This window comes from Ranitomeya imitator, chromosome 10, assembly GCF_032444005.1.
Source record: "Ranitomeya imitator isolate aRanImi1 chromosome 10, aRanImi1.pri, whole genome shotgun sequence".
In the NCBI taxonomy this organism is placed as follows: Eukaryota; Metazoa; Chordata; class Amphibia; order Anura; family Dendrobatidae; genus Ranitomeya; species Ranitomeya imitator.
Genome location: NC_091291.1, coordinates 109,594,935 through 109,621,856, shown reverse-complemented (window position 1 = coordinate 109,621,856; position 26,922 = coordinate 109,594,935). Strand labels below are relative to the sequence as shown.

Below are 26,922 nucleotides of genomic sequence, written 5' to 3'. Positions count from 1 at the left end.
TCAAGTTCATCTCAACGATGTTGGGTTGGATTGAGGTCCAGGTTTTATGTGCCCCGAACCATTTTTTTTACGAACCTTGCTTTGAGCACTGGGACACAGTCACATCCCCAAATATTCCCACAAAATTGAAAGCTACAATGTTCCAAAATGTCTTGGTGTTCTCAAACTTTCAGATCTCCTTTTCCTTGGAATTAAGGAACGTAGCCCGACCCCTGAAGAATAACCAGATAACATTATCCCTCTTCACAAAACTGTACAGCGGGCACAATTCAGTCAGGCAGGTTCAATTCTCCTGTCATTGACTAAACCCAGATTCATCCGAGTCACTGCGGTTCCTTCCACTTCTCAGTAATATCTGTCACAGGTGATGGGGGAAGATTTTGCAGGGAAGAAATGTCAAGAATAGACTTGTTATACCTGTAGGTCCTATAAGAGGTTCACATTGGTATCTGTGAGCTGTTTACCACCAGACATTGTGTATGTTAGATGATATACACCGGTGGCGAGGGGCCAGATTTCTACACCGGGAGGTGTGGGACTGGATGTTATGCACTTGGGGGCGAAGGGTCGCATGTTATCCACTGGGTGGCGAGGGGCCGGATGTTATACACCAGGGGTGAGAGACCAGATGCTATACACTGGGGGGGCTGGATGTTATACACTGGAGCGAGGGACCAGATGTTTTACATGAGGGATGAGGAGCTGGGTGTTATGCACTTGGTGGTGATGGGTCGGACGAGAGGCCAGATGTTATACACAGGGGGACGAGAGGCCAGATGTTATACACTGGGGGTGAGGAGCCAGATGTTATACACAGGGGGACGAGAGGCCAGATGTTATACACAGGTGGATGAGAGGCCAGATGTTATACACTGGAGGTGAGGAGCCAGATGTAATCCACCGAGAGCTCTAGAGCTTCTGATTCCATTGTATTAGTGGCAACAAGTTTCAACTACAGGCAGCCATTTTGGAGGAGCTGTGGCTATATTTTGTCAACCAGTCTCAGAAGACGCACCATACAGGCAGACCGATATACTCTGTGCTTAGTTGAATTGGAGATCACATGGCAACCTCCATGTCGGCTAGAAATGCAAACTCCTCATTGAGTTTCCTTTCAATTAAATTGCGTCATCTGTCAACTCTAATGTCTGTAGGTTAGTAACAGGAGAAAGACGAAAGCGAAGTAACACATAATCGCAAGATCCGAATGCAAACAAGGTTTATATAAAGTATGAAAACCCCGAGACACATCAGTTTGCGTTGGAGCTGTATACAGAAAACGCATGGAGAATTTAAAGCAAAGTAATTCGCTAACTGAGTTGTGTCAGCTCAGAGTTTTTTATTTAATACATTGTGATGAATGCAAATTTTAATCTAGGTTTACAAATTGTAGACATTCTTTTAAGCCGGTGCTGATAAATACGTTCAAGATGTTTTTGGGTTTTTTTTTCCGGCGTTAACCGACCACCAGCCGGTAACATGTGGTAGTCATTAAATAGCTTGTATCCACTGGCCGACTCGCCTTTAGAGGCAAATTAAACGATCTATACTAGACCGCTCTGTGTGAATAGACCGCCATGGTTCTCGGCAGCGTAACTCCTGTTTACACAGCGCAATGTGCTGCTGAGAACGATGATCTGTTGTGCAAAGCAAAAGATCACTTCACCCAATGAACGATCATTTTGCTCATTCATTGGGTGATCGGCAACAATTTAAACTGCCCAATTGTCATAAAACCTAGGGACCGTCGTTCACGATAATCGTGCAGTGTACAAGGACCTTAGGTTTCCTTGAATCATGCTGTATATTTAGCTCTGCATATTCCAGTACCAACGCTGTATTTGATATTCTAAGAAATCTCATGCTCGTGCTTCCGAGAACATCAGAAGGACAAACTGATGGGAGTCCGGATGCTACCGATTTCACGCCACTTTATGCTTTGCAAAGGGTGGAAATTTATGGCAAATTTCGAGGTGGAATTTTCACTGTGGGAGGTTCTTGTGTGCCCATACCTTAATAAAAAAGATCCTCCAATCCTTGATATAGACCATCTGTCAGCACCACGACAAGCAATAGCCCCAAGTCTGTTCTCGCGCACTAGTCAAGTAACAGTATGTGAAGTTGGGGTTGTTTGGGTGATTCCAGATGAACTTAGGGTGTAAAACATCAGATATAAAAAATACCCGTGGTCACACAGCCCCCCATCCTTCGCAGTATCACGTCCTTCTTCTGCGGTACACCGCTGACCTCAAACAACATAGCGGAAAAGGTGCCGTTGTAATTCTACGATAGAGATGTCGATAACCAAATCCAATTATTTTCCACCCATTAATGATCATTTTCCGAACCCTGGGAGCTACGGATCTGTTCCGAGTCGTATCTTATGAATTATCAAGGCTTTGCTGTGTGATTCGTTTTATCACTTTTCTTCTTTAATTGCTTCGTACAAAGAACAATGTCACCCTAAATGTCAGCACAGGTGATCAAATGATGCGAATGTGGACTTGTGGCGAGAAGAAAAGGATCCTTGGGACATGAGCAGAAGCGTGCAAGGAGGAGAGAGCTGGTCAGCAGCGAAGCACAGACTCAGGCTGCATTTCGACAATAGTGGAGATACATTTTCCATGCATAGAACATTCCCACTATTTGTTTCCCCTCCCCCAAGTCTGCTGCTATCTGATCTATGATGATATGTGATCTCTAGGATACACTCACACACAAGTACCGGGCATTGCTGCTCAGCTATGCACCATGTCTCTGTCTTAGTACCACTCTCTGCTTTAAATCCTTTACAATGCTGCCATGCTTCCATTTCTGCATTTCACCTCTTTTTTGCTTCTGTTGTCTGCTCGTTTTGCCTCTAGGTCTTCTTTGCCCTTCTGTTTGTGTATGTTTGGACTATCACACAATAGACTGCAGGGACCAAGGACTTCCAAGCCTTCCCAACCTCTTTCCCTTGGATATAAGGAAACTCGTGGCAGCCAACAACCACATACAATCGATCCCGGGGGATCTTTTCTTATTTTACGCAGATCTGATCTATCTGGATCTCCGGAACAACTCATTGACCTCGTTGGAAGAGGGCACCTTCAGCAGCTCCACCAGGCTGGTGTTCCTGGATTTAAGTTACAATAATCTGACGCAGCTCGACGCCGGGATTTTTAAGTCTGCGGAGAAGCTGATAAAGTTAAGTCTGGGGAACAACAATCTTTCGGAGGTCCACGAAGATGCCTTCGAAAACTTGGAGTCTCTACAAGTCTTGGAACTGAATGACAATAACTTGCAAAGTTTAAGTGTCAGTGCACTGGAATCCTTGCCATCGCTTCGGACTATCCGCTTAGAGGGGAACCCCTGGGCATGTGACTGCGAATTTGCCAACCTCTTTTTTTGGATTGATGAAAATTCTAATAAACTACAAAAAGGTGGGTGAAAACTATTTAGATTATTTATACTCATCATCATCGGCCCCGCTGTCTTCCAACGATGGGGTCCTATAGGCTCAAATCCCACCAAGGACAACATCTGCATGGAGTTTCGTATGTTCTTCCATCTCCTCCAAAAATCATACTGATAAAATTGACTTTTTCTGAAATTCATCCTAGTGTGGGAGTGATAGTACTGCAGAATAGGTGGGTGCCGTATAACTATGCAGAATAAAAATGGCTAGTTGTTACATAGTTATTGTTGAAAAAAGACAAATGTCTGTCAAGTTCAACCGAAGGATGGGAAAGGGTTAAGGAAAAGGGCACACGTGCTATCACAATTCATGAACCAGACCACCCTCCAAAAAAGGAATCTTTCCCTCTTTATCCCAATTGTCGATCCAGTAGACCAAACATTCAGAAAAGAACTTTCCACACTTACAGAAGAATGTAAGAAAATTCGAAAGGTCCAACAATGTCATGACAATAGAGGTGGCTCCATCTGGTAGAGATGACCATTTGTATTATTTAATTAACATAGTCAAAGGATTATGTTACTCCATATTTATGTGAGTTACTTTAGTTATCTCATAAAGGACATCCACGGTCAAACTATAAATTTCCATAATTATCGAACGAAGCATATCCAATTGTCATGGCACGTCAATTACAAAAGTGATAGACATCGATTTAATGAAGCTAGAGAAAGGGATTCCAACCAAAACCAAAAATGAAGGGGAACCAAGTTCTGGGTTTCACGAGAGAGTTAGCACAAGACGAGTCCCCTTCGTAAAATTCTGCAAGAGTTGTGGAAATCCGAGACGAAGGCATAAACTAATTATTTTGAACTTCATGTTTGATTAATTATTACGAGTCTCTAGGTTAAGGAAAACATTTGGTAAGGTGTTCATCCTCACCTGTCTTACTTTTATGGCATAATTGCAAACCATGATCATAAATATCTTGATTAAAAAAAAGTTATGAGCTCACTGATCTCAGATACCCCGAAACAAGATGTTTGCCATGTTCCATCTGCAAAAAAGTGTCCATACCATTAAAACAGTCCACAATGCAGGAGTGCCAGGAGCCATGAGGAGAGGAATCCCAACTCTGGTTGGCAGTGAGATAGTGCCCAGGTAGTGCTTTCAGGCCTTAATGACCTGGCTGAAAGGGATAATATTTCTTTTTTTTCCCTTTCCACGTGTCCTTTTTAAAATGAAAAATATACATATACATGAGCAGCACTGTGGCTCAGTGGTTAGCACTGTACTATGTATAGGGCAAAACTGTGGCTCAGTGGTTAGTACTAACTATATATAGGGCAGCACAGTGGCTCAGTGGTTAGCACTGTATTTTATATAGGGCAGCACGGTGGCTCAGTGGTTAGGACTGTATTTTATATAGGAAGCACGGTGGGTCAGTGGTTAGCACTGTACTATGTATAGGGCAGCACGGTGGGTCAGTGGTTAGTGCTGTACCATATATATGGCAGCATGGTGGCTCAGTGGTTAGCACTGTACTATATATAGGGCAGCACCGTAGTTTTGCGGCACTGAAGTCCTGGATTAAAATCCCACCAATGACAACACCTGCAAAGAGCTTGTATGTTCTCCCCATGTTTGTGTGGGTTTCCCCCAGGTTCTGCGGTTTCCTCCCACATTCCAAAGACCTACTGATAGGGAATCTAGATTGTGAGCCCCATCGGGGACAGTGATGACAATGTGTGTATAGTTCAGAAGAAATGAATGGTGATTCGTAAGTAAAATAAATTATAAATTCATTACATATGTACAGTGGCACGTAAAACTTTGGGCACCCCTGGTCAAAATTACTGTTTTTGTGAACAGAGAAGCAAGTTAAAGATGAATTTATCTCTAAAATGCCTAAAGTTAAAGATGATGCATTTCCTTTGTATTTTAGGCAGAAAATATATATTGTCGTTTTTTTACATTTTAAAAGTTCCAAAACGGAAAATGGACCAATACAAAAGTGTGGGCACCCTGGGAGATTTGTGTGCTCAGATAACTTTGACCAAGGTTTTAGACCTTAATTAGACTGTTAAAGTTATGGCTTGTTCACTATCATCGTTAGGAAAGGCCAGTTGATGCAAATTTCACAGCTTTATAAAAACCCAGCCTCCTCTAATCTTGTGCCAAAAAATAGCAGCCCTGGGTTCTTCTAAGCAGCTGCCTGGCACTCTGAGAATGAGAATGGTGGAGGCCCACAAAACAAGAGAAGGCTATAAAATAGCAAAGAGTTTTCAAGTTGCCCTTTCCTCAGTTCGAAATGTAATTAAGAAATGGCTGCTAACAGGAACAGTGGAGGTCAAGATAAGGTCTGGAAGACCAAGCAAAATTTTAGTGAGAGCTGCTCGTAGGATTGCTAGAAAGGCAAATCAGAATCCCTGCTTGACTGCAAAAGACCTTCAGAAAGATTTAGCAGACTCTGGAGTTGTCTGGAATTGACTTTTTGGATTGCTACTTCATATAGGTGGCACTAGAGTTCTAGTCTACTTCCTCTCTGAAGAGACAATCTGTTTTAATCCCACTCAGTAGATTACAAGGGCGAGGGATTAAAGCACCATCAATTTTATCAATCTTTTTCATGTACCGACAGGAGAGATGATAAATCTATGATCACTGGTTATCTGGTTAGTGAGAACCCCACTGGTCTAAAGTTCTCTGTATGAATGAAGCTGTAGTGAGCATGTGCAACAACTACGCCCATATATGGAGGTGAGCAGCGGCCGCACATGCTCATTACTGGTGCTTTCATACACAGGGAACCCTGTTGGTTTTCCAGAGATCAGACCTCCGGCAATCGAACCTACAGTGATGACACGTTTTTCACCTATCCAGTGTATACCGTATGTGGTCTATTGGACATCCCCTTTAGCAACCATGAGTTTTGCCACTTGGCTCCCATATAAGTGTTGAGAATTAGGACCAGATACAGGAGGCGTGAGAATTGTTTTTACATTAGACATTAATCACTTTTCTTTTTTTCCATTTTTGCAATCCTAACCCATCTCTGGGTAATTAATTTACACTACAAAGACAAGTAGCTCGATCCTCAACGTCCTTGTACTTTGAAAATAGAATGAAAGGAGGACAAGGTGACGGTGCGAGTCTCGCTGTAGTCTGTGATACCTTTCTACCATGGTGGATCACGATGTTAACATTTGTCAATTTAGGACAGAATTGCAGAGTAGTATGCCAAAATGTCTATAGCCACCTGGCACATAACATGCTGGGACATCCTAACTACATGTTGTTCCAAAGTCTTGAACGATATGATTTGTGGGAGTCACATATTATCTTGGTTCTGGACTAGATGGTGACTTGATAGAGTCGTTTAGTTAATTATCTACAGTACAGACCAAAAGTTTGGACACACCTTCTCCTTTAAAGATTTTTCTGTATCTTCATGACTATGAAAATTTGAAAATTCACACTGAAGGCATCAAAACTATGAATTAACACATGTGGAATTATATACTTAACAAAAAAGTGTGAAACAACTGAAATTATGTCTTATATTGTAGGTTCTTCAAAGTAGCCACCTTTTGCTTTGATGACTGCTTTGCACACTCTTGGCATTCTCTTGATGAGCTTCAAGAGGTAGTCACCAGGAATGGTTTTCACTTCACAGGTGTGCCCTGTCAGGTTTAATAAGTGGGATTCCTTGCCTTATAAATGGGGTTGGGACCATCAGTTGTGTTGAGCAGAAGTCTGGTGGATACACAGCTGATAGTCCTACTGAATAGACTGTTAGAATATGTATTATGGCAAGAAAAAAGAAGCTAAGTAAAGAAAAACGAGTGACCATCATTACTATAAGAAATGAAGGTCAGTCAGTCCGAAAAATTGGGAAAACTTTGAAAGTGTCCCCAAATGCAGTTGCCAAAAACCATCAAGCGCTACAAAGAAACTGGCTCACATGAGGACCGCCCAAGGAAAGGAAGACCAAGAGTCACCTCTGCTTCTGAGGATATGTTTATCCGAGTCAGAAATCGCAGGTTAACAGCAGCTCAGATTAGAGACCAGGTCAATGCCACACAGAGTTCTAGCAGCAGACACATCTCTACAACAACTGTTAAGAGGAGACTTTGTGCAGCAGGCCTTCATGGTAAAATAGCTGCTAGGAAACCACTGCTAAGGACAGGCAACAAGCAGAAGAGACTTACTTGGGCTAAAGAACACAAGGAGTGGACATTAGACCAGTGGAAATCTGTGCTTTGGTCTGATGAGTCCAAATTTGAGATCTTTGTTTCCAACCACCGTGTCTTTGTGCGACGCAGAAAAGGTGAACGGATGGACTCTACATGCCTGGTTCCCACCGTGAAGCATGGAGGAGGAGGTGTGATGGTGTGGGGGTGCTTTGCTGCTGACACTGTTGGGGATTTATTCAAAATTGAAAAACTGAAGGCATACTGAACCAGCGTGGCTACCACAGCATCTTGCAGCGGCATGCTATTCCAACCAGTTTGTGTTTAGTTGGACCATCATTTATTTTTCAACAGGACAATGACCCCAAACACACCTCCAGGCTGTGTAAGGGCTATTTGACCAAGAAGGGGAGTGATGGGGTGCTACGCCAGATGACCTGGCCTCCACAGTCACCAGAACTGAACACAATCCAGATGGTTTGGGGTGAGCTGGACCGCAGAGTGAAGGCAAAAGGGCCAACAAGTGCTATGCATCTCTGGGAACTCCTTCAAGATTGTTGGAAGACCATTCCTGGTGACTACCTCTTGAAGCTCATCAAGAGAATGCCAAGAGTGTGCAAAGCAGTCATCAAAACAAAAGGTGGCTACTTTGAAGAACCTAGAATATAAGACATAATTTCAGTTGTTTCACACTTTTTTGTTAAGTATATAATTCCACATGTGTTAATTCATAGTTTTGATGCCTTCAGTGTGAATGTACAATTTTCATAGTCATGAAAATACAGAAAAATCTTTAAATGAGAAGGTGTGCCCAAACTTTTCGTCTGTACTGTATATTAATGATAACCTTATGTTCAACTGAATATTCTTATTCCATAAGCCAAGGCTCGGCGTGTCGGCCAAGCTCAGGAGACACGTGCTAGAGGAGATAAAGGAACACTTAAGTCCTTCTAAGTACAGTGTAGTCAGATGTTCCTACTCATCAGCAAAGTTCCTTTTGCTTACGGAGAGTAATTACGGGGCTGTCATCTGTAGTTATAACCTTGGCTGGGACATGTGTGATGACTATGCATAGAATATACTGATATCGAAGCAAACGGAACATTATTCGCTATGCTCCATCTGCAAAGCGCTAGTATAATATGTTCATCTGTCGTTCTATGAATAGGTTGAAATACAGCTATGGAAGCAAACTCTCTCCTCTGTAGTTATTACAGGCAGATGATGGCTGTGTAAAACAGCCAGCATCTGCCTGGTATGAAGTAGGCTCAACTCTTGAGACTGCTTCATACCTTCTGAAAATGTACAGCATAGGTTATTAAGGAGTTAATATCAGCATCCCTAAAATACAAAAGTATAAATATGACATTAAGGTACAGTGTGATCAAATTGTGTGAGTCCATCTGCTGACAACCAGGTCGGCGTCCGTAGGGGACAATCTACAGTACAGACATAGGAGGTCTGCTCGGCCATTATGGAGGCAGTTCATTATCCCATATGTACACCTGCAAAAAAAGTTAACAAACAGCACACACAAAAAGCGGTTGTGTTTATTTGCTAGTGCTACGCGGTCCCAACAACCTGCATTTTACAGCATACGCCTATACATTTGCTTCATTTTGCTAGGAGGTGCTTGACAATGTCATTTTTTGCAATGTCAGCATCCCTGGTGGTCTAGGATAGTGAGTGCAATAATACATCATCATTGATGATCTAATGTAATAATTCCAGCGTTCCTGGGAGTCTGGGAGATAGTGAATGCAATAGTATATCATCCCTGGTGGTCTAGGATAGTGAATGCAATAATGCATTATCATTGGTGGTCTTAATGCACTAATTCCAGCATCCCTGGTGGTCTAGGATAGTGAGTGCAATAATGCATAATCATTGGTGGTCTCAGGGTATTAATTACAGCATCCGTGGAGGTCAGGGGGATTGTGAGTGAAATATAGTAACATAGTAACATAGTTAGTAACATAGTTAGTAAGGCCGAAAAAAGACATTTGTCCATCCAGTTCAGCCTATATTCCATCATAATAAATACCCAGATCTACGTCCTTCTACAGAACCTAATAATTGTATGATACAATATTGTTCTGCTCCAGGAAGACATCCAGGCCTCTCTTGAACCCCTCGACTGAGTTCGCCATCACCACCTCCTCAGGCAAGCAATTCCAGATTCTCACTGCCCTAACAGTAAAGAATCCTCTTCTATGTTGGTGGAAAAACCTTCTCTCCTCCAGACGCAAAGAATGCCCCCTTGTGCCCGTCACCTTCCTTGGTATAAACAGATCCTCAGCGAGATATTTGTATTGTCCCCTTATATACTTATACATGGTTATTAGATCGCCCCTCAGTCGTCTTTTTTCTAGACTAAATAATCCTAATTTCGCTAATCTATCTGGGTATTGTAGTTCTCCCATCCCCTTTATAAATTTTGTTGCCCTCCTTTGTACTCTCTCTAGTTCCATTATATCCTTCCTGAGCACCGGTGCCCAAAACTGGACACAGTACTCCATGTGCGGTCTAACTAGGGATTTGTACAGAGGCAGTATAATGCTCTCATCATGTGTATCCAGACCTCTTTTAATGCACCCCATGATCCTGTTTGCCTTGGCAGCTGCTGCCTGGCACTGGCTGCTCCAGGTAAGTTTATCATTAACTAGGATCCCCAAGTCCTTCTCCCTTATCATTATCATTGGTGATCATTATCATTATCATTATCATTATACATTATCATTGGTGATCTAAGGTATTTATTCCAGCATCCCTGGTAGCCCGGGGGATAGTGAATGCAATAATGCATCATTCTTATTCGTCTAAGGCAGGGGTCCCCAACTCCAGTCCTCAAGGCCCACCAACAGGTCATGTTTTCAGGATTTCCTTTGCATTGCACAGGTGATGCAATTATTACCTGGGCAAGACTAAGGAAATCCTGAAAACATGACATATTGGTGGGCCTTGAGGACTGGAGTTGGGGACCCCTGGTCTAAGGTACTAATTCCAACATCCCTAGGGGTCTGAGGAATAGTGAATGCAATAATGCATAATCTTTGGACGTCTAAGGTATTAATTCCAGCATCCCTGGAGGTCTGGGGGACAATGAATGCAATAATACATCATTTTTGGTGGTCTAAGGTATTAATTTCAGCATCCCAAGTGGTCTGGGTATAATGAATGCAATAATACATAATCCTTGTGAGCGAAGGTACTAATTCCAGTATCCCTGGTGGTCTGTGGGATAGTGAATGCAATAATACATCATCCTTGGTGGTCTAAGGTATTTATTTCAGCATCCCTGGTGGTCCGGGGGATAATGAATGCATTAATACATAATTCTTAGTGATCTAAGGTACCGTATTTATTCCAGCATCCCTGGTGGTCTGGGGGATAATGAATGCATTAACACAACAAGGATGAATGTCAGCCTAACATCCAATTTGATATCCACCTCCACAGACTTCAGGTCTGAGCTTTCTAAAACCTGACATGTGTCTTCTAAGTCCGAGTTTGTCACTTTTCACCACTCGCGTCTTACAATGTGCTATCATTGGTTTGCCATGGGGATTCAGGTAAACCTCTTTAACAGCTAAAATCCAACTCTGCTATATTTGTTACTACGTTTTTTCTCATTTTCACGGCGTGTTATAGAAAAGCAGCTGCAATAATCATATTTGTGCTTGTACAGGAATGGGTCAGCCATCTGTTTCAGCCATGGATATATAAATCAGCAAAGCCAAGGGCTGCGGGATGGAAAATCATTACATTCCTGACGTATTATTACCCCTTTAAGTAACAGCCACCTTTGTATATAGATCCCAATTATATTATCCAATTATCTGAATGAAGTTCCCAAGATTGAATGCCCAATAGTTACGAGTTGTGTAAATCCCATCTCCCAATGTCAGGTCACGACCCTCACACAACCCCCGTGATGGATGGATGTCCACCGACTCACTGGACATATTAATTAAACCAATGTTAATCACGTCCTTTAATGCTTCTACTCCTTGACAAACCACTGAGAACATTTTTGCTGTTACTTAAAAATTATTTATTCACTTTTCTGTTGCTTAAAGGGGGTCTTTCACTGGATTTTTAAAATTTAAACTGAGTCCCTATTCCGATTTCCACTGATCCACTGGTTCTGGAACAGTTTTTCTTTTTCATCTGTGACCTTCCATTCTAAAGTTATGCCCCTTGGTAATAAAGATGCAAATTTTCCGTTAGAGCACAGAACATCTGTGTTCTGCGTTTGCTTTTCCCCTGACAGTGACCAATCAAAACATAAAGAAATTCTGCGGTACACGCCCACTTTGTTGAACAGGAAAATTTGCACCATTATTACTGAGGGGTATAACTTTGGAACGGAAGGTCACAGAAGAAAAAGAAAAACTGTGTCGGAATCAGTGGAGCAGCTGCAATTGGAGGAGAAATTTGGTGAAAGGTCCTCTTTAAAGATTTTTTTTTTAAGAAAATGATTCCCATCGTCAATAAAGTTAGAAAAAAAATGAAACATTACTTCCGTGTTTCAGTTTCAGACCAACGGGGGAGGATGGGAGCGGAAATGTTGGAGCAATGGGAATTTAAAATTTTTAGAATAACTTTTTTAATTTACCTGAATGAACACCCCTTACTTTCCAAGCAAATTTAGTCTTAATGAGACCCCTTTTTAAGTCAATGTACGTTACATACCACCAGAACACCATTTTGGTTATTCTCAATGGGTCCCAAATTTTGTGTTAATCAATGTATAAATATTTCTTTAACTTACTGTGCCTTTATACACATAGTACTTTTAATGGGTTAAATTGCTATGATCAGAGCTACCTGCAGCAGTTACCGGTGGGTGCTTACAGTGTAAATTAATGGGCACCTCCCGGGTATGCAGCAGACGTAGCCTAAGAGCCCGCTCCATGCAACTTCTCCGGACCTCTACTGTACATGGAGAAGTAGGTGAATGCCAGGCCGGGTGCAGGACTTTTTGGCACTGGGCACTTTACTATTCATAGGCTGCATAGCAGCGGTATTGTCTGCCACCATTTGCAATGCGCTACTGGTCTTTATTAATTGTAATATTCCCCCATTTCATTATGTTCACAATTTTTTGCCGACACATAGCCCCCCACGATCATCTTCTATCACCTTCGTGTATAAAGACTGAATGCAGCCGGAATAACACGGCTCTGTTCCCCTTGTAGTAGAACTCCCCGCTGTTGAGAGCTGCAGATCAGCTCCTATACAAGATCTTCATTCACTCTTTACACCCAGCCATCAACAGAGCTAATAACAACTGATGATGGGGGGTGTCTGGTACTTTCCAGGCAGGGAGAATGAAGGTTTAACTTTGGTGTCATGTGAATATTCCCTGCCTGCTATTAGCCCTAGGCTTCTGCCACCCATTTATACTCCTGAATCTCTTATGTCCGCTGCCAGTTATAAGCACAACTTGACCTGGTTCACATCCCATTTTCAGACTCCGCCTTGCTAAGTTGATTCCTGCTGTTTGACCTCGGCCATTATTTTTACCACTCTTTTATCTGACAGTCCTGCACCGAATATCCTGGTATTGACATGGTTTCATGTCCATCCTATGCCTGCCCTATTACGGGGACCCAAAACAGGGGTTCCAGATCCCTGTGGAGGGGATGAAAGGTTAAGGCCGGGCACTGGCGGACACAGACAGAAAAGGGTCCCTGTGCAAGAAGAACATATGGGACCTTTACAGCCCAAGAGCTCCCAAAAATGCAAAATTGAACCTGCTTTGGAGGTAGAAATGGACCCACTTACCTCTTGGGTTGCACCTATGATATGCCCAACTCAGAGGCCGGGGCAACCCCTAGACTCTGGTAGACAGAGTGCAAGTCCTTGGAAGTCTTATTTATTAAGAACAGCCACTAACAGAGTCCCTGAGGCGTGACACTTAATAAATGACATAATTCTGCCATGTTGAAGCCACCACTAGAGGGAGCTCTCCGCAATGTGGATTTATGCAGCGAGTGTTACAGCAAGCAGAAGGCATCAGTGCCAAGCTCTCTCTCATCCGGTGCCCCATTGTTGTAACCTGCCCCGCTTCTTCAGTAGGTACATAAAATAGACAGAGGCCTTTATCTGCACTTCTATATGTTGCAGATACTGATTATTCCTGTGTTTTCCTCCTGTCTTTTTTTCCAAAGAAACATTCACAGTAGATGCCATAAAATTCTGGTGCTAAATCGCCATTTAACTATACAAAAAAGATTCTCTGCATCGCCTTGGGTATAGCGAGCGCTCTGTGTTTCATATTCAGCTGGTGCAGACTTAAGACCCCTGTGAGAGATCAATTGCATGCAAAGTTCCGCTGAGCTGCAGTTGCCGTGGAAACTGTCAAGGAGATGTGACAAGTTTTATGTTACTAAATCTTTTGATACATTGTTATTGCATGGTCCCTAATAAAGTGACGGCTACAGAGGGGGAAACAGATAATCAAACTCTGGGAACAGTTTTAGGTTATGAAATATTTAATTATATCTATTTGCTTTGTTTTTTTTTCTCCATAAAATATTCATCAGAGACACATGTAAGCATCTGTGCAGCCGCGAAGAACGCCAGACTTAAAGGGCTTGTTCATGTTCCATTCTGTCGTGTTTATTAGGAGGAGGATTGTGATCATCACTTACATGGTTATTTAGGTAAAGGCAGGCGACCATTAATGCTTGTCTTTTTTCAGATCTTATGCTGACCATGCACATTAAGTCTAAGGATGTGAGGAGACTTAAAGGCTACGTAATGCTCCCTTGGAATTTAAATTTATTTTGTATGTATCAATCCTAAAAGTCAATATCGACCCTTTAATGAATCTAGGATAAGAAGCCAAACCAGAAACTACATTTCACAGACACGTAACAATCAGAGAAAAACACGTCTGCAAATGTTGCGTGTGGTTTGGCTTCAGATAGTAAGTCATGTGACAAGGCTCGTTATAGGGTCAATATTGACTTTTAGGATTGCTACCTTCAATAGGTGGTGCTTGAGTTCCAGTCCTCTTCCTCTCTGAAAAGGCTACTTGTATGGCCGATAAGTCTCCTTACACCCTTAGACTCAATATGTATGGTCAGCTTAATGTCTTAAAGAGATGAGCATTAATAGACGCCTGCCTTTACCTAAAACACCTTCCTTTCCTTTCTTTCCTCTCAAACGATAGTACGACTGATCGCTATCTTTCGTGCTTCCGCCATGCGGAAAAATGCTTTGCCAAACAGTCTAAGGCTACATTCACAAGACTATATTTCAGATTTTACAGATACATTGCAATTTTTTAATATAGGAAACTGTATTTGATCTTGTAAATTATAATAAATGCTGATGTAAAAAAAAAAATGGATGCGATATGGATGACATTATGATTTTTGACTTTATGTATTCAGCCGAGTCATACCCTTGGAAACTCTGTAGGCCAGTTCTCCCCATGCTTCCCTGTTTTCTATGACTTCTTTCATTTGTTTGATGTTCATTTCCGTGTCCCATTTTTGCCAATGACCATTCCGAGTAGCATCTACTTATCTAATGAATTTGCCCTCATCACATGTCCAAAAGAGGTCCTTTTCTGTCTGGGGATCTCGCCTTCCAGGGACAACTCTGAGCTTATATGATCTATGTTGGTGATCCTAGCTGTCCACGGGGTTTGTAGAAGTCTCCTCCAGCACCACGGCACAAAGTCATACACTTTATGTTACCATGGGGGACATAATAGTCGTGATCTGTCTTTGGCGCAGTTTGAGATGCCCTTCCATTTCCATATTTGGACCATGCTCATCATGATCTGTTGTCAAATGTGCCACTATCATTAATGAGTAAGCCAAGAAAACGAAGCTGTCAACCTCTTCTATGTCTTCATTGTTGATCCTTATTTGGACTCCCTCATTGGTGATAGTCATGATTTTGGACTTTGATGCTCAGGTAAAGTCGCATCTTCTTACTTTCAACTTCAGGATCATTTTTTTTTCAGGTCATTGTCGCTCTCTGCCAACAGTGTTGTATCATCTGCTTATCTCCGATCACTGTTGGTTCTTTTGCCTATTTTCAACACAACACTTGAATGATTGAAGTCCAACCTTCGCGTGACTACTTTTGCATAGAGATTGAAAAGAGAAGGAGGAGAACACATCCTTGACATGTGCTGTTTATTGATCTTGGACAGTTGTGTAAAACTCGATACCTGTCTCACACTGTAAATTCTCGATCGTCGTAGAGTAACCGGATTAATCTAACCAGTTGTGCCGGCAGTCCTACCTCACTCAGGGCTTCCAAAAGCTTATCGTCCTCAACATAGTCAAAAGCCTTGATATAATCAATGAAGCTCAGGAAGAGATGTTTCTGGTACTCCTTCGTCTTCTGTATGATCCATGACAGGTTTGTGATCGGACCAAGGATCCCCCGCCCTTTTGGAATCTAGTTGAGGCATCAAGGATAACAATATACATGAAAAATCGTTCACTTTCTCTGGATTTTTTCTGTGCCTGTGTGAATTTAGCTTAAGAGAAAGCAAGTGCCAAAGTCATCTTATCTCCACACCACACAAGCTGGTTGGCTGTTAAAATTGAGGCCATATTATGGTTCAGCATTGGCTGCTATGGGACCATATCGCGGTTCTGTTCATCTTTAGACTTTAGGAAAATCTGGAAGAAAAATTAGGGCACATGCATCATAGTATGAATGTTTTCTTCCCTACACCGGTATAACTAAACAGTCTTGCCAAGGCTGCTTTTACAGAACCCCAAAAGTCAATATCCCCACTGGCTTTTCAATGACAGCAACATCATCACCACTCCCCAGTTTCCCCTGTTCATCATCATCAGCCCCCAGTGACACCAACTTTTCTCTGCCACTTGTCACTTCTGCATTCCAACTTCTAATCATGCATTTAAAGAAATAGATAATCAGCAGACGCGCGTTTGCAGGAATACCTGTCCATGATAATCTAACCATGTACTCATGCTAGTGATCACTCGAAGAACAAGTTCGAAATCGCCACGTCTAAATGGCCTATCTCTCGTTCTCCTTTTCTTTATGATCCTTACCATCGGTGAGGACCTTCTAGAGCAGACACAGTTTGTGGCGCTGTAAAGAGGAGATTGTGTCAGAGAGGACCTGGCCAGCCCATTGTGCTCTGATTTGCTTCGATTATTGCATAAGATGGTGAAATGCCAACTACTGAGGGGCCCTGGACACTTACTTACTTAGCACTGAGGAGGACATTTGTTTTTCTTGCTTGACTAATGTTTTGGACATCGGTGCTTCAAAAATAAAAAAGGTGGCACTCACCATCCATTAAAAATGTCCTTATTTTAGCATCAATGCTGGAGACAAAGCTGGATGTGCTGTGGATGATGTCCGTTTTGAGCGTATCAATGCTTCTACAGGTCCCAAACGTTTCGGACTCTCACAGTTGGCATTTAACCATGTCGTCCTTAGGTTATAGGCAGAGAACATCGGAGCAAAGCACCGTGAGCTTCTATTGTCCTGCCATTGTGTGCACTGTAATGATGTGCTGCTGTAGCAAGACTTTTGTTGTTGTCTAGCATCCCAGGAACCACTACAGCCGCAAGCCATGTTGCAGCTGCCATAGCCATACTTATATCCCGCTCCCCAAAAAGTAATGCTCATTGAGGTATCATACATCGGGCGTAACTATAGCTGCAAGGGTTGCAATCACATCAGGGTCCTTGAGCCTAGGGGCCCAAAAGGTCCCTTTGGTCCATATATAAAGACTATTGATATTAAAGACCTGCAATAATCGGGGGCCCTATTAGAGATTTTGCACTGGGGCCCACCAGCTGCAAGTTACGCCACTGCGTAGAGCGGGCCATCAAGCCGATCATGCTCTTCCCAGGAAGATCTGGGAAATAGGTTCTTCCTCTTTGATGTTAGGAGTGGGGCAGGCCCCCAGAATTGTTAGTCGAAAAAGGAGAGTTATGGAAATGAGTGGAAACTATTTGATATTGGTGGCAAAATCAGATACAATTTGGGGGACACTAAAGTTTTTGTTACCTAACCTCATCTCTTCTCTTTAATGGACCAAAGGGACTCATTAATTACAAGGCACTGTGCACACGGCAGTCCCATGTATATGACCCCTTTGCCTTGTTTAAATTCCGGTATTGATTACTGCCTCTTGCGGTATAGCATTTCGAGCTTTGACTACTCTTACTGCAATGATAATGTTTCCTCCGTACATAAATGATGTTCCCTAGTCTCTTCTTGGGATGAATAATGTGTACATACACTGCTCAAAAAATTTAGGGAGAAAACTAAAATACCACATTCTAGATATCACTGAATGAAATATTTCAGTTGCAAATCTTTATTCATTACATAGTAGAATGCATTGAGAGCAATAAAACATAAAAATGATCAATGTAAATCAAAATTAATATCCCTTGGAGGTCTGGATTGGGAATGATACTCAAAATCACAATGAAAAATCAAATTACAGGCTAATCTATAACTCAAGACAAGGAAATGATGCTCAGTAGTGTGTGTGGTCTCCACGTGCCTGGGTGATCTCCGTACAATGCCTGGGCATGCTCCTGATGCGGTGACAGATGTTCTCCTGAGGGATCTGCTCACAGACCTGGATTAAAGCATCAGTCAACTCCTGGACAGTCTGTAGTGCAACATGGCGTTCTTGGAACAAGACATGATGTCCCAGATGTGCTCGATTGGATTCAGGTCTGGAGAACGGGCAGCCCAGTCCATAGCATCAATGCCTTTTCATGCAGGAACTGCTGACACACTTCAGCCACATGAGATCAAGCATTGTCATCCATCAGAAGGAACCCAGGGCCCAGTGCTCCTGCATATGGTCTCACAATGGATCTCAGGATCTCATCCCGGTTCTTAATGGCAGTCAGGGTACTTCAGGCTAGGACATGGAGGGCTGTGTGACCCTCCAAAGAAATGCCTCCCCATACCATTACTGACCCACTGCCAAACCAGTCACGCAGGAGGAAGTTGCAGGCAGCAGAACGTTCTCCACTACATCTCCAGACTCTGTCATGTCTGTCACATGTGCTCTGTGTGAACCTACTCTCATCCTTGAAGAGCATAGAGCGCCAATGTGACATCTGCCAATCTTGATGTTCTTTGGCAAATTCCAATCACCCTGCACGGTGTTGGGCTGTAAGCATAACACCCACTTGTAGACATTGGGCCATCAAACCACCCTCATGGAGTCTGTTTCTGACAGTTTGAGCAGACATATGGATGTTAGTGACCTGCTGGAGGTCATTTTTCAAGGATGTGACACTGCTCCTCCTGTTCCTCCTTGCACAAAGGAGGAGGTAGAGGTCCTGCTGCTGGGTTGTTGCCCTCCTATGGCCCCCTCCACGTCTCCTGGTGTACTGGCTTGTCTCCTGGTATCTCTTCCATTCTCTGCCCTCCAGAAGAGAAAATCCTGAGGGTCCTCCTCCATCTATCTAGAACATGTACATGTCCACTAGTAGTCACTTTGTAATCAATGTATCTTCAATAAGATCTAACAGGGTAATGGAAGATCATCCTATCAGTCATGGATCCTAGTGGTGATTGCTCCAAAGTCACCTAAAAAAGGACTGGTCATTTGCTGGATTTTGTGAGGTTGAAGGGCAGGAGCACCTGGGCAGGATCCTTGCAGGATCTTCTCGTACTATTCCGGGAAGGTCCAACCCTGATGACAACCTCATACACCACAATACTAAATGCTGTGTATCTCTAGCTTAGAAAACACATGATAAGGTAAAATAATCAGAGGTCAAACTTGAAATCAGATACAGGAAAAGACTTAGAAGCCGAATCCTATGTACAGCCTCGTACCTCAATTATCCCCCATAAACGGTCTTCTGTAATACAATTGTGGTTCATAATGACATTACATTTATATCTGCTCTATGACATAGAGAAATTGTGGGAAAAATCATTTTCGGGCTATGAGTTATTATGTCATTTTATACTGGAAAATTATTATTATTTAGTATATGGAGCAGGTGACTCCCGCCCATGATGAGAAGGGCCCTTGTGCTTGTTTCCGCACCTGGTGGTATTATTTGGGCACTTTATGTTGTTTTTAATAAGCAGGATGGTGTTGTTAGGGTGATGTGTTATATTATTACAGGATACTATACTGTATGCACTATATAGCAGCATTGTTTGGGCAATATGTTTTATTTCTGCTGCTTGAACATTGCAGATTAATATACATCCAGTGTCTTACAGGAACATTGCTTACTCTGCTTTATAGAAGTTGGGTTACTGGTTCAACCTTGAGCACATTCTGTTTGTGGATAAAGTAGAGCGGAACACAATCTGGTCATCAGATGGTACCAGCCGTCCTGGCGTCAGATGTGATCCTGCCAACACTGCAAGAAAGGACGATGACGCCGCAAATCGTAGAGTAATTACCTGCCCAAAGGTGAAGATCCAAGTGCATCAGATTATCTATCTATCTATCTATCTATCTATCTATCTATCTATCTATCTATCTATCTATCTATCTATCTATCTATCTATCTATCTACAGTAGCTTGCAAAGTATTCACCCCTTTTTAATTTTTTTTGTTTTGCTACCACTCAACCTGGAATTTCACAGGTTTTTATTTGGAGGGTTGGATCAGTTCATGTAAAGAACATGGCTACAGCTGTGAACATTTGGCTTCTTTTTATCGTGAAGCAAACAACAATTTTGGACAAAATAACTAAAAATGTCTGCGTGCATAACTGTTTAACCCCCTAAAGTTAGTACTTTGTAGAGCCTTGTTTTGCATCAATTACAGCTGCAAGTCACTTTGGATAAGTCTCTATGAGGTTTCCACATCTCGCCGCTGGGATTTTTGTCCATTCCTCAAGGCAAAACTGTTTCAGCTCCTTCAGGTTAGATGGTTTCCTCTGGTGAACAGTAATCTTCAAGTCTGACCACAGATTCTCAATGGGATTAAGGTCTGGACTTTGCCACTCTGAAACATTTACAGGTTTACCCTTATAGCACTCGAGTTTTGCTTTAGCAGTATGCAGTGGCGTAACTACAAAGTTATGGGCCCCGGTGCGAACTTTCAAATGGGGCCCCCCACCATGCCAAAATATTTTCCACCCAAATTCACATTTTCCCTATTAATATTGCACACTATAGCTTTATTGCAAAGTTGTATAGTGGGACCTCAGTTGCATAACTATCCAGGGCCCCATCCTGGCATATATTTGTCCCCCGTACTGCCATTGTTATGTAATGTATAAAAGAAAATAAACCATTATACTCATCAGGGGCTAACATAGAAGTCATGGGGATCCATATGAGAAGTATAATGCACCCCCATAGTACTCCTTATAGTATAATACACTCCCCATAGTCCCCCATATAGTATTGTACACTCCTCAGTCCTCCATATAGTATAATACACTCCTCCGTATATTAAAATACACTACTCATAGTCATCCATATAGCATAATACACTCTTCGTAGTGCTCCATATAGTATAATACACTGCTCAGTCCTCCATATAGTATAATACACCCCTCATAGTCCTCCATATAGTATAATACACTCCTCAGTCCTCCATTTAGTATTATACACTCCACATAGTCCTCCATATATTAAAATACACTGCTCAGTCCTCCATATAGTATAATACACTCCTCATAGTGCTCCATATAGTATAATGCACCGCCATCGTCATCCATGTTGTACAATTCACTTCCCATAGTATGATGGACCATAGTTCTTCATATAGTATAATATATTCCCCATAGTCCTCAATTCAGTATAATGCAGCCCACATATAGTATAATACAGCCACCCCACAGAGTATACTGCAGCCCTGCCATACAATACAATGTAACCCCCATAGAATATAATGCAGCCCCCCTCACAGTGTAATGCAGCCCCTCCATACAGGGGCAGTGAGAAAGACATGAGCAAATGGTGACTAGGGGGCAGGGGACAAGGACACAAGGGGAGTAGGGGAGACAGGCACAATGGTAACATAGGGGGGCTAGGGAGCAAGGAAGACAGGCACAAGGGGACACGTGGGGGCTAGGAGGCAGGGGAGAAGGTTACAAGGGGACTAGTGGGCAAGGGAGACTGACACAAGAGGACAAGGGAGACTGGCACAAGGGGACACACAGGGACTAGTTGGCCAGGGAGACTGAGAAGGGGACACACAGGGACTAATGGGCAAGGAAGACTGGCACACAGGGACAAGGGACAAGCATAAGGGGACAAGGGAGACAGGCGCATGGGGACACACAGGGACTAGTGGGCAAGGGACACTGACACAAGGCTACACACGGTGACAAGGGATAGAAGCACAAGGGGACTCATAGGGACTAAGAGGAAGGGGAGAAGGGCTCAATGGGACACACGGGGACTAGGGTGCAATGGAGACAGGCACAAGAGGACACAAGGGGACTCCGAGGGCAGAGTAGATAGGGACGCAAGGGGACAGAGGAAGATGGGGGGGGAGACTTGGGAGGAGGGAAGAAGGGGGCACAGGGATTACAAGGACAGGGTAGATGGAGAACACACGGTGAGAAAGGGGACAGGGGAGACTTGAGAGCAGGGCAGACGAGTCACACGGGGACAAGGGGCAGGGAATGCATGGGGGGTGCAGGAGGACTCAGGGCATGGGAGATGAGGAGCATTGGGAGACCAGGGGAGGAGGAACAAGGTGTGTACGGGGAGCCCAGAGGAGCACCATGACCTGAACCTGGGGACCTACTAGGACATGGGGCACGGGACAGCAGGGACGAAACGGGGCTGGTGTCACAGGGGGCCAGGGACGCTGGGGGCCGAGATGGCGACACACGGGCAGCAGACACACCTCACTTCCGCCGGTCCCGTACACCTCCATGTTCATCCCCGGATCCTCCATATGGCTGAGCCGCTGCGGCATCCCCCTCCTGGGCGGCTTGGTCCACGTGCCCCCCACTATCTCCGGAACCGCCTGTTCCCAGTCCCAGCAGCCGCCACAGGCTTTGCCAATATGGCGGCCACCATCACCTGTGCAGATGCTGCACTGCCTTGGCCCCACACACAGCGGGTGCGCGATGAAGTGATGTCATCACGCACCCGCAGTGTCAGAGGCAGAGGGGAATGATGGGAGAGGGAGCATCAGCTGACGTTCTCTCCTCCATCATTGCTTTGAACTGTACCGGCATCATAAACGCCGGTATAGTTCACTGCGGCGGCTGCGACGGGGGGAGTCGGGTGCCTCTGACCTATCAGGCCCCTGACTTGCCAGTCTATCGTAGTTACACCCCTGCCTCACACACCCTACAGATATCACACACACACACACCAGATATCACACACACGCACACACACACGCACTACAGATATCACACACACACTACAGATATCACACACACTACAGATGTCATACACACACTACATATGTAACACACGCACTACAGATATCACACACACACACACACACACACTACAGATGACACACACACACTACAGATAACACACACACACTACAGATATCACACACACACTACAGATATCACACACGCACTACAGATATCACACACACTACATATATAACACACGCACGACAGATATCACACACACGCACTACAGATATCACACACACACACTACAGATATCACACACACACTACATATATAACACACACACTACAGATATCACACACACTACATATATAACACACACACACACTATAGATATCACACACAAACACACCAGCTCATACACACATCTCACACTCCTCTCTGGTAAAGGGGAGGCTGATATTAACCTGCAGCTCCTCAGCGTCTCCTGCTTGCACACCGCTGTCATGTCCCGCCCCTCCCCCGCTCTCCCCTTCAGTCCCGGGGCTCAGAGCAGGAGACGCTGTCAGTCTCACAGTGCTGACTGGAGCTGCTTCCAAGTTCCTCTCCCATACCCCGGCTGCCCCCTCCCCTAGATACGCCTGGGACTGTTGCCGTGTGGGAGAGATCTCCTCCTGCACTGCAACATGGTGTCGGTGTCGGCCGGTGCCTCTGACCTGCCGGGTGGAGGGCCCCTGACCAGCCGGGCCCCGTCGCAATGGTGACCGCTGCGACTGCGGTAGTTACGCCACTGGCAGTATGCGTTGGGTCATTGTCTTGTTGGAAGGTGAAGCTCCATCCCAGTCTCAAATCACTGACAGACTGAAACAGGTTTTGCTCAAGAATGCCTCTGTATTTCGCACCATCCATCTTCCCCTCAACTCGGGCCATTTTCCCTGTCTCCACAGCATGATGCTGCCACCATGTTTCACTGTAGGGATGGAGTTATTGGGGTGATGATCTGTGTTGTTTGGGGCCAAACATAGAGTTTACCTTGCACACATAAGTTCCATTTTGGTCTTACACAGCAGCTTCCTCCATACATTTGGGGAGTTTCCGACATGTCATTTGGCAAACTCAAAATGAGTGTAACAATTTTTGTGTGTAAGTAAAGGCTTTTTTCTGCTTACTCTTCCATAAAGGCCACCTCCGTGCAGTGTACACCTTATTGTGGTCATATGGACAGATACTCCAGAGTCTGCTTGGGGACTCTGCATCTCTTTCAGGGTTACCTTTGATCTCTGTGCTGCCTTTCTGATTAATGCCCCCCTTGCCCCCGGCTGAGAATTTTGGTGGGCGCCTTCTCTTGGCTGGTTTGTTGTGGTACCACATTCTTTCCATTTGATGATAATGGTTTTGGTGGTGCTCCGGGGGGATCATCAGAGATTGGGATATTTTCTTATAACCCCATCCTGACTTGTACTTCTCAACAACTTTGACCATGACTTATTTGGAGATCTCCTTGGTCTTCATGGTATTGCTTGGAGATCTACTTGGTTTTCATGGTGTTGTTTGGAGATCTCCTTGGTCTTCATGGTGTTGTTTGGAGATCTCCTTGGTCTTCATGGTGATGTTTGGAGCTCTCCTAAGTCTTCATGGTGTTGTTTGGAGATCTCCTTGGTCTTCATGGTGTGTTTGGAGATCTCCTTGGTCTTCATGGTGTTGTTTGGAGATCTCCTTGGTCTTCATGGTGTTGTTTGGAGATCTCCTTCGTCTTCATGGTGTTGCTTGGAGATCTCCTTGATCTTCATGGTGTTGCTTGGAGATCTCCTTGGTCTTCATGGTGTTGTTTGGAGATCTTCTTGGTCTTCATGGTGTTGTTTGGAGATCTCCTTGGTCTTCATGGTGTTGTTTGGAGATCTCCTTGGTCTTCATGGTATTGTTTGGAGAACTCCTTAGTCTTCATTGGTGTTGTTTGGACATCTCCTTGGTCTTCATGGTGTTGTTTGGAGATCTCCTTGGTCTTCATGGTGTTTGGTTAGTGGAGACTCTTGTTAATAGTGTTGCAGCCTCTGTGGCCTTTCAGAAAAGGTAAAGTGTATATAGTGACAGACGTGTGACACCTATATTGCACACAGGGGGACGTCCTGTCACTAAGCATGGGACTAATGAAGGGAATTGCTTACTCCAGGAATCAATCTATCTATCTATCTATCTATCTATCTATCTATCTATCTATCTATCTATCTATCTATCTATCATCTTTTTTCTATCTATCTCCTATATATCCTGTTTATAATTTTTCATCTATCTATTTATCCATCTCTATCGCTCTTCTAAATATTTATCTTTTTTTTCCTATCTCACACCTATCATTTAATTTTCCTTTTTAATTTGTTTTTTTATTACTATTTTTGCTGGACATTATAACCTATATTTATTTTCTCTTTTATTTTTGATAATATCGGAACCATTGGGAGTTTCATATTAATTCCTAAATATTTTATAGCAAATCGCTCTTCAAATATTTATTACGTCCCAGTAAAGTTCTCCCATATTTTTTTCTGTATTATTCTCACGGGTATTCCTTGCATACACAAATACTCCAAGGTGGAAATTGCACCTGGTTAGCACATACGTCCTCAGGTTGCGTGTCTGTTATTGGAGCTCAGCCGGATTCAGTCAGTGGACATGACCTGCAGTACCAGACACAACCCATTGGCAGGGGTGGCGCTGTTTTTGGAACATTTATGCTACTATTTCTCTAATTCTGAACAATTTTTTTCATGAGTTTTTAAATGACATTCATCACTCTTATGCCGTCACTGTCTGCGTACCTGAGTCCCATGTAGAGCGGAGCAGATTTGTACATAACGTGGATGAAGGAGAAAAGCAGACTTGGTCAGAACTGCAGGTCTGGAGATTGCTGCGGGGAATGGAGGCCAGACTGGTGAATTATTGATGCTGGACATGGCTGTTCTGTCACATCTCGAGGAACTTTGACTTCTTTTATTTAATTACTCCGCTGTTCTCGCACCATCAGGGAGCGGAATATATATAGAACATTTTTCCTGTACTGTACATTACACATCTCTGCAGGCATCAAGAATTTTTAATATAAAATATCAATCAGTAGATAAAATTTAGGCGGATCAGACAGTTAACCCTTCCGTACTGTTCACGTCCATCTGACCCGAAAAAAAAAAAAGTTTGTGAAGCTGCAGATTATTTATTATGAGGATCTGCAAATTGTTTTTGGGTGAGTTTGTTTATGGGTAGGTGTTGTTATTATGAGTGTTGTCTTTTGGTTTTTTTTTTTTAATTTCATTTTTTTTTTGCATGAAATAATGATTGTTACATACAGTATGTAGTGTCCGGGTCAATATGACCCCATAGTGTTTTATACAGATCCCCGCCATATTTTCCGTCACATGAATGATTTATGGTATCATTGCGAATTATTTATTGCATCTACTATTGTTTATCGATTTCTCCAGTTCCTGCAGGTCCGTGCACTCGATATATTTGCAAGTTACTGCAGATGGATGGACTTTGAGTACAGGTCCGTGCAGGTCCGTGCAGGTCTGTACACTGCTCAAAAAAAATAAGGGGAAGACTTAAACAACACAATGTAATTCCAAGTCAATCGCACCTCTGTGAAATAAACCTGTCTAGTTATGATGCAACACCGATTGTGAATCAATTTCTCCTGCTATTGTGCAAATGGAACAGACAACAGGTAGAAATGATAGGCAATTAGCAAGGCAAGCCCTATAAGTGAGATGTTCTGCAAGGGGTGACCACAGACCATTTCTCTGTTCTCATCCTTTTTGGCTGCTGTTTTAGTCATTTTGTAATTGCTCTCACCTCTAGAGGTACTGTACAGTAGCATGAGGCGGTGTCTGCAAACCACAGAAGTTGCTCAGGTAGTGCAGCTCATCCAGGATGGCACATCAATGCGAGTTGTGGCAAGAAGGGTAGCTGTGTCTGTCAGCACAGTGTCCAGAGCATGGTGCAGATACCAAGAGACAGGCCGGTACAGCGGGAGAT

At 43.4% G+C, this 26,922-nt stretch overlaps 1 protein-coding gene across 1 annotated transcript in view; it reads left to right on the top strand.

The window, feature by feature from the left end:
* Nucleotides 1–2,529: 2,529 nt before the first annotated feature.
* LRRC38 (leucine rich repeat containing 38) overlaps nucleotides 2,530–26,922 on the top strand; it is a 37,286-nt gene continuing 12,893 nt past the window's right edge. The window contains exon 1 of the mRNA XM_069741243.1: nucleotides 2,530–3,422. Within this exon, the coding sequence (XP_069597344.1) occupies nucleotides 2,795–3,422 (628 nt within the window). The 5' untranslated portion in view covers nucleotides 2,530–2,794. The remainder of the gene's footprint in view (nucleotides 3,423–26,922) is intronic.